Source organism: Anolis sagrei, chromosome 6, assembly GCF_037176765.1.
Source record: "Anolis sagrei isolate rAnoSag1 chromosome 6, rAnoSag1.mat, whole genome shotgun sequence".
NCBI lineage: Eukaryota > Metazoa > Chordata > Lepidosauria > Squamata > Dactyloidae > Anolis > Anolis sagrei.
In genome coordinates this window covers 12,400,678-12,417,597 of record NC_090026.1, presented here as the reverse complement: position 1 = coordinate 12,417,597, position 16,920 = coordinate 12,400,678, and the positions used below count along the sequence as shown (strand labels likewise).

At 39.0% G+C, this 16,920-nt stretch overlaps 1 protein-coding gene across 1 annotated transcript; it reads right to left on the bottom strand.

Annotated features, from left to right (window-relative positions):
- Positions 1–1,078: 1,078 nt before the first annotated feature.
- Positions 1,079–14,433, bottom strand: LOC137097321 (vomeronasal type-2 receptor 26-like). The gene is made up of 5 exons (XM_067469584.1): positions 14,146–14,433; positions 10,602–11,459; positions 7,452–7,679; positions 3,473–3,599; positions 1,079–2,022 (listed from the first exon to the last, which is right to left on the bottom strand). Exons 1-5 carry the CDS (start codon positions 14,431–14,433, stop codon positions 1,079–1,081), a joined length of 2,445 nt encoding a protein of 814 aa, XP_067325685.1.
- Positions 14,434–16,920: the final 2,487 nt, after the last annotated feature.

The following is a 16,920-nucleotide window of genomic DNA, read 5'->3' as shown; positions in this document are numbered from 1 at the left end:
TAAAGTTTGCAGTTAAGTTTGGTTCCGCCCCCTGTTCAGGACAATTGTGAAGGGAAGGGAGCCATTTTCAGTTAGTCTCAGCAAGGAAAGTCAATGTACAGGACGTGTACAGACTTTTTCCTGTACAAAGACTTCAACCCTTAAGACCTCCTGGGGGAGAAGAGTCTTAAGAGCATCTAAAGATTCCCAAAGGTTCCCAGGGAAACAGCCTTACAGCCCCGAGGAATTTTGGAGGGAATAACAGCTTTGTATATCCAAGAACTCCAGCTAAGTGATTACAGGCCTACTGGTAGGTCCACTCAGTTTTGAGACGCAGTTCAGCCCAGTAGTGGATCCACATCAGTTAGGTTTAGGATCACAGTTAGCCTGGGAGACGTTTGGAAAGGGATTTTCCTTTAGAGTAAAGCAACAGTTAGAAGCCACCAGTTGCACAAAGCCTGGAAGCATTTGTTTAACCTTTTGAAGACAAAAGAAGTTTCTGTTGATTGTTCACCAATAAAAGACTTTGTTATAGAGACTGCTTATGGTGAAAATCCTTACGAATTTCTCTTTGGGCGCCCTGGCTTCCCGCTGGGCTAAAGTTGCACATCCTGTTTTGAAAGCAATTTGTTTCAAGCCCAGCGCGTGACAGAACACGCACGCCCCATCCACCCTTCCTGCATGTTCGCAACTCCAGGTCCCACTAAATAAAAAGAACCAAGAAAATAAAGGAAAATAAAGGAAAATCAAAAAAGTTTCAAGAGAGAGGCCAAACCAAGACCAAAAACAAAAAATACAAAAAACTGAGAGTGAACAACAAGGCAATTGGAGTGAAGCACCTCTCTAGAGCCAGGACACAAGAGCAAGATGGGTGCTTGTCCCATTAAATAGACACGGCTTTAGTAAGACACATCACGGCGTTCTTCTATTCTGATTGGCCCAACAAGCAGCACTCCCTGGAACACCCGGTGCAAGCCAGAAAAAAACAAGGTGCCTGATCCCTTACCATTACAGCCAGCAGAACAAGCCGAAAAAGACGGATTGGCCGAAGAGAACTGACCAAACTGAATTCATTCACAAGCCTAGTGGGCATCAATTTTTACATTTTTTTTGTATTTGTGTTTGAATGATTGGCAAGTCTTTGATTTCTCCTTTTCGTTAGATGTTCCTTGGTATTCAGCTCAGGCTTCACTAAAATTATGTAGCATTTTGGTGAAAAGATACAGCCCAATAAACCAAAACTGGAAGTCAAGACAGAGAAAATCTCCACAGCCACCATGCTTTTTCCCTTCGTGCTCAGGTATGTTGGGATGAAGCACAGCCAAACACTGCAAAAGACCAACATGCTGAAGGTGATAAACTTGGCCTCATTAAAACTGTCAGGTAAGTTCCTGGCTAAGAAAGCCAAAGTGAGGCTGACAAGAGCGAGGAAACCCATGAAACCCAAAAGAGCATAAAGCATACCAGCTGAGCCTTCATTGCATTTGAGTACAATTGTTTGAGTCACTGAGTACATGTCAAGGTCTGGGAATGGAGGAGAGGTGACCAACCATTTGATACAAATAGTAGCTTGGAAAAAGGAGCAGAAAACAACAATGGAATATGCCAATTGCTTCCCCATCCATCGCTTTATCCTGGACCCTGGCTTGGTGGCTACAAAAGCCAGAATGACAGTTATTGTTTTGGCCAAAATGGAAGAAAGTGCCACTGAGAAAATCATGCCAAAAGCAGTTTGTTGCAGGAGGCATACCACTTTCCCAGGTCGGCCAATGAATAGCAGAGCACAAAGGAAGGAAAGCAGGAGGGAAGTCAGGAGAATGTAGGTGAGGTTCTTATTGTTTGCTTTGACAATAGGAGTGTCCTTGTACTTCATGAAGATGCCCAGAATGAAGATTGTGATGAGAAAAAAATTCAGAGCAAACACAGTTAAAATGATTCCCAGGGGCTCTCCAAAAGACAAGAAGGTGATATCTTTGGGGAGACATCCATCCTTGTCATCATTTGGATATTGATATCCAGGGCATTCAAAGCATGCATCCATGTCTGAAAAAGAAAAGAAATCTTTTTGGAGCATGTAAAAATTAGTTGGCGAGTGTGTAAACTGAAAAATGCAAAGCATGAAGCTGATTGATTGGGCTACGCCCGAGAAGCTAGCTGAGCCTGGGAGTTTTGGCAACAGTTACATGTTGAGGTTTTCTGTGCAGGAGCTTACCAAGACAATATTTTCTGCTTCTGGGGCTGCTAGAAGAAGATCCTTCACATGATCTTCTAAGGACGATTTGAATCTCTCTCAAAGTACATTGTGTGAGTCAATGCAACTGTTCACATGACTGTATATATGTTGATCTGCAAGAGTAAACACCTTATTCTTTACTGATCATCTGTGTGGCATATATTTTCTCTAGCAAGACAGGATTGGTAAAGAGGCGAACTATGCGTGATTTTCATTCCGCCACAAGCTTTACCTTTTGCCAAATTATCTGAAATCCTTGTTTCTATCTGCAGCCTTGCTGTGTCTGTTGGATTTTTAATTGGCAGGGTTTAAATTAGTATGCTGTCTTATGTAAGTGTATGTTGTTTTATGCAAATTTATGTTGTTTATGTAAATGTATGCTGTTTCTGTCATGGCATTATTTTGTGTTTTTTATGAGCTGCTCCGAGTCCCTTCAGGAGATGGTGGCAGGGTATAAATAAAGTTATTATATTATTATTATTATTATTATTATTATTATTATTATTATTATTATTAGGTCTTGTGCATTCAGCTATATTGTCTCAGTAACAGAAAACCAAGCCAATATCCTTTACAATTCATTGTATTTGCAAAAAGACATAATCAAGTATGATTCCAAATCCATGGTCCAATGTGTAGAAAGAAAACTCATCTCTTATGTGTTCGACCAGACTACAGAATTAAGGCATATGATGACAACACTTTAAGTACAATGGTTTGATGTTATAGGATTCTGGGAGGTGTAGTTTTACACAATCTTTAGGCTTCTCTATGAAAGATACCAATATGCACTTTTCAAGGTGGAAAATTGCACATTGAGGTGGCTCTACAAATGGATTCTTGGCAAATGTAGATGTCAACGCCTGTTCAGAGTGGACAAATTTGTAATTTTGCTAACCTCTTTGGAAGGATACTCTGGCTATAAAGAATAATAAGGTTGTAGTCTACTTGCCCCCCTTTTGCCAGAGTTTATTCCTCAGGTCAACCAAATGTGAGGTCATATTCCTGTTCCACTGAGAACATACCTAGATGTAGCCCACCACATACTTTTAATTGGACCAAATAAGATTTCACATGAAAAATAAGAGAATATGCTACGGGTTAATCTCCTGCCTACATCCACAATTCTTATAGCACACCAGACATAGCTAACTGGTAATAACTGGAGAACATATTCATATTGACCATCTTTTGAAAATCTAGGTTCTGAATCTAGAATGCCTAATTCTACTGAGAAATATAGAATATTATGTTTCCTACCTGTCTGGTTTGAAATCTTGCCTTCTGGACATGAAATGCAATTATAACAGCAAAATTGTTCTCCCCTCTTTTTTCTTTTACTAAAGCCCAACAAGCATTTATCATTACATTTAGAGAGAGGCGGCATCTGCCCATTTAAAAAGAAAACAAACAAATAACAACAAAAAGGCAGGAGTTAAAGATTGTTTCATTCTAGAACAGGAAAATAGTGTGAAACATGTCATTTATGCAAGGAAAACCAAGTACTTTGAAGTTGTTCCCCCCCCCCCCCCCCCAATTTCAGGAGCGACTTGAGAAACTTCATGTCACTTCTGGTGTGAGAGAATTGGCCATCTGGAAGGATGTCACCCAGGGAATGCCCAGATGTTTTACCATCCTGTGGGAAGCTTCTCTCATATCCCTGAGAAGCTAGAGCTGACAGACGGGAGCTCCCCCTGCTCCCCAGATTCGAACCGATGACCTTTCAGCCAGCAGTCCTGCTGGCACAAGGGTTTAACCCATTGTGCCACCGCAATTAGCTTTGGACTAATAATATGTCAGTACTATTTGCGAAGAGAAGGCATGCTTGCAAGAGAGATTAAAACCTGTGAAATAGCCACCCTTGGAAGTTGTGTTTTTTACTACATTATTCTACATTTTACATTCACCTCACAAACCTGATTTCCCTATTTATTTGTTTTACCTTAAATAAATATTTCCTATTTTTTTTGCAAGTATAGAAAGGTATTTAGTTATTTCTGGTCTTCCAAGCCAGTTGTAGCAATGGGTACTCCCAATGGGTACTCTCAAATACAGTAGATACTAGGGATGTGTGATACATTAAAAATGGTCCAAAAGTAATTACAAAACTGGGGGGCGCTGGTGCTTCATTTCTGAAGTGTTTCTAAAGTATGCTTAGTGAAAATTTCATTACTGTAACAAGACTAACAAAATTTCATTACTATTCAGCGGTTTCTATCTTCCTCATTTTTAAAGCTATTGGGGTGACACTTGCAACAATGGTAGAACACATTTACCACTGTTAGCCCACCAAATTTCAGAACATTTCACTTATCCACAGATTTTTGACAAATTATCAAAGTTTAACCCCCTGGTGGCACAGCGGGTTAAACTGCTGAGCTGCTGAACTTGCTGACTGACAGGTTGGGGGTTCACATCCGGGGAGCGGGGTGAGCTCCCGCTATTAGCCCCAACTTCTACCAACCTAGCAGTTCGAAAACATGCAAATGTGATAACATCAATAGACACCGCTTCTGCGGGAAGGTAACAGCTCTGCATGTAGTCACGCCGGCCACATGATCTTGGTGATGTCTACAGACAACACTGGCTCTTCGGCTTAGAAATGGAGATGAGCACCACCCCCCAGAGTCAGACATGACTAGGCTTAATGTCAGGGGAAATATTTAGCTTTACTTTACTTCTCTTATCTATAGATTTTTGGCAAATAACAAGATGAATGAAATTTTGTTACTCTTTTGTTACAGTAATTGCACATACATTACTATTATTGGGGAAATTCAGGGTCTTCTATTTCCTACTGTAACAAGACTAACGAAATTTTGTTACTACGTATTTTTTTAAGTAAGGTCTGTTTTGTTGTAGACACTAGTCGTTCATGCGCATACCGCAACGAGTGCATGCCTCGGGAACAACTGTGCTCAGTTTCCTCTCTGTAGCCAACCTGTACAGTTCTGTACTGTGCTTTAAAAATGTTTAAGACTATCAACTCACCCTCCGCATGTGAGGTTCGCTCAGTGATACGTTTTCTGTCAGCAAGGAACCTGCCTGCTGCAGAAATTCATCGACAGATTTGTGAAGTGTATGGTGATACTGTTATGAGTGAAAGCAAAGTGCGTAAGTGGGTACGACAATTCAAAGATGGCCGTGACAACATCCATGATGAGGACCGCTCCGGTTGCCCTTCTTTGATTACAGTGAACTCTTGGTTATCAGAGCAGGTGGCAAGTTTTTATGAAGAGGGTATTTTAAAATTGGTTCAGAGGTATGATAAGTGTTTGAACAAACTTGGCAACTATGTCAAAAAATAGAGTGAAGAATGTACTTTCTGAAAATAAATTTAATTTTTTGAAATAAACTTTGGTTGTGTACTTATGTTCAAATGGACCTTACTTAAAAAATACCCCTCGTATTTTGTTACAGTAATTGGGCATTATTAAATTACTATAATTGGGGAAAATTCAGAGGTTTCTATCTTCCTCATTTTTAAAGCTATTGGGGCGAAACTTGCTACAATGACAGAACACATTTACCACTGTTAGCCCACCAAATTTCAGAACATTTCACTTATCTATGGATTTTTGGAAAATTTTCAAAGCTTTCATAAACAACATTTTTTTAATAATAAAGAAAATCTGTTCCAACTTTGACAGTGTTATTTCCAGTTTAATTTTGTCATATTTACTTTGAAAGTACTACTTCTGAAACTTTGCTTTTGTGGCAGGAACTTTGTTAAATTGGTGGAGACTCAACAATGCACAATGTGCAAAGACAAAGTGTTTGCAGTGTGATAAACTGCAATAAATTGCCCCCCTTGTTGTTTAACATCTACATTAAACCGCTGGGGAAGATCATCTAGTTTTGGGGTACGGTGTCACCTGTATGCAGATGACGTCCAACTCTGTCACTCCTTCCCACCTGCTACTAAGGAGGCTGTCCAGATCCTGAACTGGTGCTTGGCCGCTGTGACAGTCTGGATGAGGGCAAACAAATTGAAATTGAATCCAGACAAGACAGAGGTACTCCTGGTCAGTTGCAAGGCTGAACAGGGCATAGGGTTACAGCCTGTGTTGGACGGGGTTAGACTCCCCCTGAAGATGCAGGTTCGCAGACTGGGTGTGATCCTGGACCCCAAGTTTCAGTTAAATGTTGTTTCATTTACACAGTTAAAGCTTGTGCACCAGCTGCGCCCATACCTTGGGAAGTCTGACTTGGCCATAGTAGTCCACGCTCTGGTTGCATCCTGTAGACTACTGCAACGTGCTCAACATGGGGTTGCCTTTGAAGACTGTTCGGAAGCTTCAACTGGTCCAATGGATGGTAGTCAGGCTACTAGCAGGAGCGGCACTCAGGGAGCATACAACTCCTCTGTTGCACCAGCTCCACTGGCTGCCAGTTTGCTACCAGGCACAATTCAAAGTGCTGCCTTTAGCCTATAAAGCCCTAAACGGTTCTGGCCCAACTTACCTGTCTGAACGCATCTCCCCTTATGAACCACCCAGGAGGCTAAGATCGTCTGGGGAGGCCCTGCTCTCGACTCCGTCTGTGTCACAAATATGTTTGGCAGGGATGAGAGACAGGGCCTTCTCAGTGGTGGCCCCTCGGCTATGGAACGCCCTTCCTAGGGACATCAGATCGGCTCCATCCCTTTTGACTTTCCGAAAAAAAGTCAAAGCCTGGCTGTTCGAGCAGGCGTTTGAAAAGGAAGTGTAACAGACATAGAATTATGGAACAATTGCACTATGGGATCGGGCTACATATTTATCTAAGAGACAAAATGATTTGTTTTTATTAATTGTTATGGTCTTAATTGATATGTTAATGCTTTTAAATGTTTTAAATGTTTTTATGATGTTGTTGGCATTGAATTGTTGCCATGTGAACCGCCTTGAGTCTCCTGCGGGCTGAGAGGGGTGGTATACAAATGTAGCAAATGAATAAATAAAATAAATAAATAAACCTTCACCATATTTTTATGACAGAACCAATTAGGAACGTCAATTATATTCCAGGAACCGAAATCATAGTACAGACACCATCAAGGGACATCTAGACTGACCCCCTTCTTACGGGCAGAAAGGCACCATAGAAACTCTCATGACATCCAATTAATATTCTTTCTCTATTGAGTTGGAAGGGACCCCAAGGCCCATCCATTTAGGTCATTAGGCCATCTCTAACATTTAAATAATAATTTTCATCACAGCAGAAGTATCTGGCTTTGCTGTGAAAGTGAGCTTACCTGGTCGAAGATGCTGGGCCACACAATGGCATCCTCCTGAATGGTGAACATCTTGTCTACAGGAGCCTGAGGTTCAATTGTACCAACTTTTCTTCTAACAAAAGACCCATTTGGGAATGTGACCCAGTTCATAATATCAAAATGTGTTAATAATTCCCCATTTTGATTGAAGGAAACCTCTTCCCCAGCACTATTGTTAAATGCAACTCTTCTCAGAAACCAGTGGATCTAAATGAGAGTAAGAAGGAAATTATGGAGAGATCCATAGAAAAATGGAAATGTAACTCAAAATGTTGCTTTGTTCTATCAGACACTAACTACCTCTACCAATGTGCACCGGCACTTTCTTGCTGGTGTCCTTATTCACAACTGAGCCATTACACATTGGCTCCCATTTTGTATCTGTCCCAATGAGAATAAATCCTAACGTGCTATGATCATGTTTCGAGCTCTCTTGTGCAGTCATGTCACAACAATATTTTGCTGAATAGGAATGAAATGAAACAGCTTTATTCTGTTTCCCACATTTGTACTGTATATACTCGAGTATAAACCTAGTTTTTCAGCCCCCTTTTAAGGCTAAAAAAGTCCCCCTCGGCTTATACTTGAATCAAAGTTATTTATTATTTTACTCTGTTATTATTATTAATATTATTATTATTACTATTATATTACATTTATTATTTTACTCTATTCTTATTACTATTACATTTATTATTTTCCTTTATTTACTATGGTTACTATTAGATTTTTTATTTTATTTATACTCTATTATTACTGTTATTACATTTATATTTCACTCTATTATTACTGTTATTGTTAAGGAGCCCAATTCAGGGTCTCTGCATTGGGTCTGGTCACAGGAGGCAGAAAGATAAACACCCAGTCTCAGGAGAAGTACAAAAACAAGGTTTATTTTGGCATGGTCTTACCGAGGCGAGCAGCTGGTACTGCACACAATTGACTAATCAATAAAGAATTGTTGTTGTTGTTGTTGTTGTTGTACTGCACACAAGTCAGTACCTTGCAAAAAGGCTGCCCCCCCCCCCCCGTTGATTTCAGCAAGCTTTTATACACTCAGATAAACAAAGTTATTTTTGTAATGGAAGTACTGTTGTGAACTTGGCTTCCTGTTATTCTTGACACACTTGGCTGTTGAAACCACGTACCGTTTTTCTACATTTGAACTGGAACAGCCCTGCAGACCCCTGTGCCAATTTCCACAATTTCCACAATTTCCACCCCTGTGCCAATTTCCACAAGCCAATTTCCTATGTAAGCTGAGTATTACAGCAGCTTTTAATATTCTAACACAGCCGAAGCCTTTGCACTTTTCATGAACTCTATACTAATATTTTGGTAAAGCTTCTAATTTTTAATATTTCTTAGGCTTATCCCTCCTTCATTATGATTACATTTCCATTATTTTACTATATTATTATTATTTTATTACATTTATTATGTTACTCTATTATTTTTGGAAATTTATGTAAGCACATTTACATTAAAGAAGGTTAGAATAATTGTTTAATCAGAGTTGGAAAGTCTTATGTTAAATTACAGTTTTATGTAAATATTCATAAACATTTAACCTATGGATGTCTCAATTAATGTAATTTTATTGCTATCTATTTTTGTTTTGAATTTACTAATAGCTGCTGCATTTCCCATCCTTGGCTTATAGTTGAGTCAATATGTTTTCCTAGTTTTTTTGTGGTAAAATTAGGTGCCTCAGCTTATATTTGGGTCGGCTTAAACTTGAATATATACTGTAAGTACTTTCACGAAAGCATACATCCCCACTTGAACTCTGGCCCTTGAAAAGCTTTGTGCCCATACTTTGGGTGAAAATATCTTGAGTTGTACTAAGTTGATATATGTTGCATATAACACTATCAATACAATTTAATATAAAAACACAACAAATTATTACTTATCTAAATCAAGGATCCCCAAATTTCAAAAGGTGTAGAACTCTTTTTGAAGGAAAAGTATCTTGTGGAGCACCCAAGAAACTTATGGACACTTAGGGGCTGCATTGCATTTTAAAATTTGACATATGGGCTGGATAAGTGGCAGATGGATGGAGAATGTTTGTGTGAACTAATTGAAAAAAATGATCAAATTCCTATGTACACTGTACATACCTTGTTTGTGGGGCAAAAAGAAAGAGAAAGAAAGACTCAAAATGAAGACATGGAAGTGGAAGACCACCAGGGCAATTCAATTTAACCCCTCTCTGCCCTGCAGTAAAGGCAGAATCAAAGTACCCTGAACAGATGGCCACCCAGCCTTTGCAATAATAATAACAATAATAATAATAATAATAATAATAGGATTTAAAGATAAAATTGCAAAGACTCTGGCACAAGCCAATAAAGGTAATCCGTGTGATGATTGGCACACTGGGTGCAGTGCCTAAAGACCTTGGCTTGTACTTCAAAACAATAGGCGCTGACAAAATTACCATCTGTCAGCTGCAAAAGGCCACTTTACTCAGATCTACACACATTATTCGTCGATACATTAGAAAGTCCTAGACACTTGGGAAGTGTCTGACACATGATCAAATACAAAAGCCAGCACAATGATTTTGCTATGTATCAAATAATAATAATAACAATATGATGTTGATGTTGCAATCCCAGATGACAGCAGAATTGACAAGAAGCAACTGGAAAAGTTGACACGATATGAGGATTTAAAGATAGAACTGCAAAGACTCTGGCACAAACCAATCAAGGTGGTCCCAGTGGTGAATTATTAAACTGCAAAAATATGAATTTACAGGACATCCTGCAACACATTTTGCAATAGTTTTCAATAAATATCTCTTAGAGTCTCAACCAATTCAACATAGTTGTTGTAGATTTTTCGGGTTATATGGCCATGTCCTAGAAACATGGCTATATAGCCCGAAAACTACAACAACCCAGTGATTCCAGCCATGAAATCCTTCGACAATACAATTCAACCTAGTTTGTGGCAGCCACAAAAATGAAGTTTCTGAAGCATAACAACCACTTTCAAAGTAAGTACTACACAATTAAATGGGATATTACACTTTTAACCCAGAAACAGATTTTTTTTTTCAAATTTTGTTACACGGTGCTATTCAACCAATAAACTCTTCTGCATTAGTGAGAGTACCTGCCATGGATGTATATTCCAAAGTTTCTCTCTTCCACCATTCAGCACTGGATTGCGTGTGAATTTGGATAAATACATGGCCTGCAAAGCATGTGCAACTACATAGACAGCATTGTAGACACTGTAGCTATGGCTGGTCATGCTCATTTCAAAAACAGACACAGGAAGGGTCTCGAGCTTCTCCTTCCAAGTGCAGGGTGGCTTATCTTCCTCATCTTCCTCACGCAACAAACGATCAGACAAAGAGCAGTTAAATGCAGCTTCCCAGAAAGCCCACAGAAACTTGTCTTCTTTTTCTAAGGCAGGGTTTTGTGTCTGTAGGAACTGTCTGAATCCTGAAGGTTCCTTTGAATGAACTGCAAAGGATAGAGCCCCATGAAGGAAGTGTATGCTCATGTCTCTATGATGAGAAAGTGATGAAAACTCCATCTGAGCTGTCATAATCCAAACTTTTGGCCTCCTTTGCAGGAGTGTACCAAACAATTCTACAATATTTTCTATGAATATTATTGTCATAACAGTATGAATTTCACCATGCACAACCGCCACATTGGCAGTACTTCTACTAAGAAGCATGATAATTTCATTATATCCATCTATTAATTCACCAAAGGTAATTTGGGGCAACCTCGCTACAAATTGAAAGCAAATTCCTTTCTGAGCAAATGTGGGAAGAACGTTTTGTACAAATCCCTCTCCAGTATCATCATCCATAGAAACTACGCCAATCCATATCCAGTCGAAATGCAAGAGTAACTGGACTAGCCCTTCATACTGATAACCAATGTTTGGGAACATACGGTGGAAGAAACGACCTTGTACTTCATTATTCACCACAGGAGATGATCCAAAGATGAGCTATAAGGAGATAAAAATAGAGAGGAACTGAAGTTATATCAAACATAAATGCCAATGAAATATGAATCAAAAGTTGATATCAAAATCTATTAATATTTAAATCTCATTATATACAAAGGAGTAATAGCATGGTATCACTTACATAAAATGGCAAAAAAAAAATCCCCACCCAAAGTTTGCTATTTGGATATTTTTGGGGGCTGGGGTATTTCAAATTTGCAGATGATTGAATCTGTGGATACCAACTGTGAATAGGAAAGGCTGAATTTATGTTAAGTGTTATACATATGAATATACATACACAAGTGCTGGTTTAACATATATCACACAAGGTATAAAATTTATTTATTTACTTCATTTGTTGACCGCCGTTCTCAGCCCTAGGGCGACTCACGGCGGTGCACAACATGTAAAAAACAGTTTACAATAAAGCAGAACACAAAGAAATGACAGTATAACTATCAATATATAACAATAATATAACTACACTAAATCATCCGCGCCGTCTCATCATAGAATCGTGAACCGATCTCGTAATCCGTATTCCGTTCCAGTCATCATTGCCAATTGTCATAGTACTTAGTTAAACGCCCTCTCAAATAACCATGTCTTTAGGCTCTTGCGGAATGACATAAGGGAGGGTGCCTGTCTGATGTCTACAGGGAGGGTGTTCCACAGCCGGGGGGGCCACCACCAAGAAGGCCCTATCTCTCGTCCCCGCCAGACGTGCCTGTGAGGCAGGCGGGATCGAGAGAAGGGCCTCCCCAGATGATCACAAGGCCCTCGTGGGCTCATAGGCCAAGATGCGGTCAGAAAGGTATTTTGGGCCGGAACCGTTTAGGGCTTTGTAGGCCAACACCAGCACCTTAAATTGGGCCCGGTAGCAGATCGGCAGCCAGTGGAGCTGGAACAACAAGGGTGTTGTGTGCTCCCTGTGTCCCACTCCTGTTAGTAACATGGCTGCCGCGCGCTGGACTAGCTGAAGCTTCCGGGCCGTCTTCAAGGGCAGCCCCACGTAGAGAGTGTTGCAGTAGTCAAGGCGGGATGTGACCAGAGCGTGTACCACCATGGCCAAGTCAGACTTCCCGAGACACGGGCGCAGCTGGCGCACGAGCCTAAGCTGTGCAAATGCTCCCCTGGTCACCGCTGAAACCTGGGGATCCAGGCTCAACGATGAATCCAGGATCACACCCAAGCTGCGAACCTGCGCCTTCAAGGGGAGTGCGACCCCGTCCAGCACAGGCTGTTAATGAATCCAAAATTAATGAATCCAAAGCATTGTAAGGTATGATAAAGTACATACATATCAAGGCATAATGTCTACTAAATATTAACAACAATTTTGTATTATTTGTACCCACTACCCTTCCTAGAAACACTGTTCTAAATGTGTGACTATTTTAAGCAAGTCTCAAAGTTGCATGAAAGTCTCCAGAGTATTATATTTCTCCTTACAGTCTATGTCTCTAATTTCTCTTGTGGACTTCATCACCTTAATATGAAAAAGATAGTTATCCATATATACTAGAGTATAATCCGACCCGACTATAAGCCGAGGCACCTAATTTTATGACTCGAGCATAAGCCGAGGGTGGGAAATGGAGCAGCTACTAGTAAATATCAAAATATAAATAGAAACCAATAAAATTATATTAATTGAGGCATCAGTAAGTTAAATGTTTTTGAATATTTACATAAAACTGTAATTTAAGATAAGACTGTCCAACTCTGATTAAACCACTATTCTAACCTTCTTCAAGGTAAATGTGCTTACATATCCTTCCAATAATAATAAGGAGAGTAAAATAGTAAATGTAATAAAAATAATAATAGAGTAAAATAATGGAAATGTAATAATAACTAATAATAGAGTAAAATAATAAATGTAATAATAATAATAATAATAATAACAAAGTAAAATAATAAATGTAATAATAGAGTAAAATATAAATGTAATAATAATAATAATAATAATAATAGAGTAAAATAATAAATAACCTTGATTCAAGTATAATCCAAGGGAGGCTTTTCAGCCTAAAAAGGGGGCTGAAAAACTAGACTTATACTTGAATATATACAGTACATATGTGGAAAATAGAATAAAGTAGTTTCATTTCATTCCTATTCAGCAAAATATTGTTGTGACATAACTGCACAAGCAAGCTAGAAACATAATAATGGGATTTATGCTCATTGGGGCAGATATGAAATGGGAGTCAATGTGTAATGGCTCAGTTGGGAATAGGCACACTAGCAAGAAAGTGCCGGTGCACATTGGTAGAGGTAGTTAGTGCCTGATAGTACAAAACATCACATATACAGTATATACAGTATTTTTGACATCGGTCACAAATTATTTGTCTTTGAGAAGGAATCAACTTCATATTATTTATATATTTTGTATGATTAAACACAAAGGATCTGATTAAGTTTCAACATTTCATATACATTGACATTAGTATTAATAACATTTCACTCATTTATATCCTGCGTATTTTGCAATATAGGAATTCACGCAAAACCTGAACAGATCAAAAGCATTCAAAAACATCTATCTATCATCTATCTGTCTGTCTGTCTGTCTGTCTGTCTGTCTATCTATCTATCTATCTATCTATCCACCTATCTACTGTTTCAGTTTAAAATGTATGGAGAATGAAAGACCTATGCTTTGTACACATCTTACTTGTGACATCTTGTATATATACAGGATTGTTGACATGTGAAGACAATAGTCAGTGTTTGGCCCCGCAATCACCGCTGCTGGGAGATTCTCAATGCCACATTCGTAATTGGCAATGAATTGGTGCCCTCTAGACAACAGTTCCATCGCTGCAAGATAGGACCAACTTCCACTGAAACCATTGTTATAGATGTGGAAACCCAGGGTGACATTGGGCAAGAGGTGCTGGTTTTCATTGATCTCCTTGACAGCAAACACAAAGGCCGCAATGTGCTGATAGAGTTGAGTCATTAGCCTGTACGGAGTGATATTTACAATGTAAGTGATCTTCTTCAAATGAGAGCATTTGTTCGCATTCAACTACAAGCCTTTTCCAGAGTCTAGCATGACCTAGGATGCTACTATAAGTACATAAGCATCTCTCAAATTCTATTGTTCCATATATATTTTTACTCCTACAATTTCTGTTGCAGGTTTTGAAAAGGAAATGCATGGTAACATCTGTCAAGCCACACCATATGCCACCCTCAGTCTCTTCGAGGAGATGGTGAAATACAAATAAAGTATTATTATTATTATTATTATTATTATTATTATTAGATACATAACAAGATTAGTAGACAGCAAGCAAGATTACTATGCTGGCCTTTGTATTTGATCACCTGTTGGGCACTTCCCAAGTGTCTAGGACTGTGTGGGGTATTGGCGAATAATGCATGCAGATCCGAAAAGGGGGGGCCTTTTGTAGATGACAGATGGCAATTTTTTCAGTGACAATTGTTTTTAAGTGCAGGCCAACGTCTTTAGGCACTGCATCCAGTGTGCCGATCTTCTTCTTCTTCTTCTTCTTCTTCTTCTTCTTCTTCTTCTTTTTATTATTATTATTATTATTATTATTATTATTATTTTACTGACACAAAAACACTGTATGTCACAGCAACTGGGATCTATATGCTGGATTTTGTATTATTATTATTATTATTATTATTATTATTATTATTTGAAACACAACAAGATGAGTCCACAGAAGACAAGGTCACTCTGCTGGCTGTTGTATTGGATCATCATCATCATCATTAGACCAAATCTGTTAAAAATTATTCAGATAAGGGATCTTTTTCACAAAATTATGTATGTCTAAGAAAATGTTATACTGCTGGGTACTTAAACTCATGGCAAATGGCAAAAGTAAGAGAAATCCAGAGCGAAGTATTACATGGTCTTTTTGCATAAATAAAGGAGTAAATAACATGTATAGTGCAAAACAATAAATCAAGAAATAAAAGATTTCAGTATTCCAATCCACCCCCTGGTATAATCTGACCCATTTCTTGAATATAAGGACAGTATATTCTAAGAAATAGAAAACAATTATAATAGATTATGCAATAGGTTAGCATGCAGAAGACCTAGTTATTTGAAACAGAAATCCTAAGTGAGACATTTTAATGTATGCATTTACAGAACAGCAAATAAGCCAAAAATGAATATTAGACTATTAATAACAGGAATGTGAACATTAGACTTGGATGTATTGTACTTTGTGGCTCAGTACTGCAAGTATAGTTCCACTAACACAGTGTTTCCCAATCTGGGAGTCGGGACCTCGGGGGGGGGGGGTGTCACGATGGGGTATCAGAGGGGTCACGAAAGACCATCAGAAAACACTGTATTTTCTGTTGGTCATGGGGTTCTGTGTGGGAAGTTTGATCCAATTCTGTTGTTGGTGGGGTTCAGAATCCCACCAAGTACAACTTCCAAGTGTCAAGGTCTGTTTTCCCCTGCCACCACCAGTGTTCACATCTGGGCATATTGAGTATTTGTGCCAAATTTGGTCCAGGTCCATCATTGAGTCCTCATTGCTCTCTGGATGTAGGTGAACTACAACTCCAAAACTCAAGGTCAATGGCCACTAGTTGGTCGTGAAAGGTCTGTGTGCCAAGTTTTGTTCAACTGCATTGTTGGTGGAGTTCAGAATGCTCCTTGATTTTAGGTTAACTATAAATCCCAGCAGCTACAACTCCCAAGTGACAAAATCAACCCCCCCCCCCCCCACCACCACCACCTCACCAGTACTCAAATCAGAACGTATCGGGTATTTGTGCCAAATGTGGTCCTGTGAATGAAAATACATCCTGCATATTAGATATTTACATTACCATTCATAACAGTAGCAAAATTACAGTTGTGAAGTAGCAACAAAAACAATTTTCTGGTTGGTGTGCCGTCACACCCAGACACTATAAAATTAAAACTAAGATGTGCTTCTCTCTTTATCTGGGTGAACCACTGGTGTCTTTCTTAGAAGCTCAAGATTTTCAGCAACGGAGGCCAGTCCAGATTTTGAACATCAAACAGAATATTTATTTCTCAAAGTATTTGGCAGACTTGGCACAGTTTGTTGAAGTTACAAACAAAACAGGCAATTTGTGAAACCATATAGATGTTCTTTTCTTTCCTTCACCTCCAGCTGCTAAGTTAACTTCCCCCAAAGTTAGAAAATCCTGGGACACTCTACCCTAACCCTGAGCCGCTATGGTTAGAAAAAACAGGTCTTCCCTTATCTAAGCTCAAGGTTAGCTTTGGAGATGAAGTAATGAAGTATCTCTCTCAATGACTCAATAACTCAATATCCCAATAACTATCTCTCTCTCTCTCTCTCTCTCAATATGTTTCTCAATAAGCTTCTCTATCTAACTAACTAAATTTCTCAATTACTCAATTTTACTTACAATTGCTTGACAGAGCTGCTTTAGCTTGATCTAACAGCACATCTGA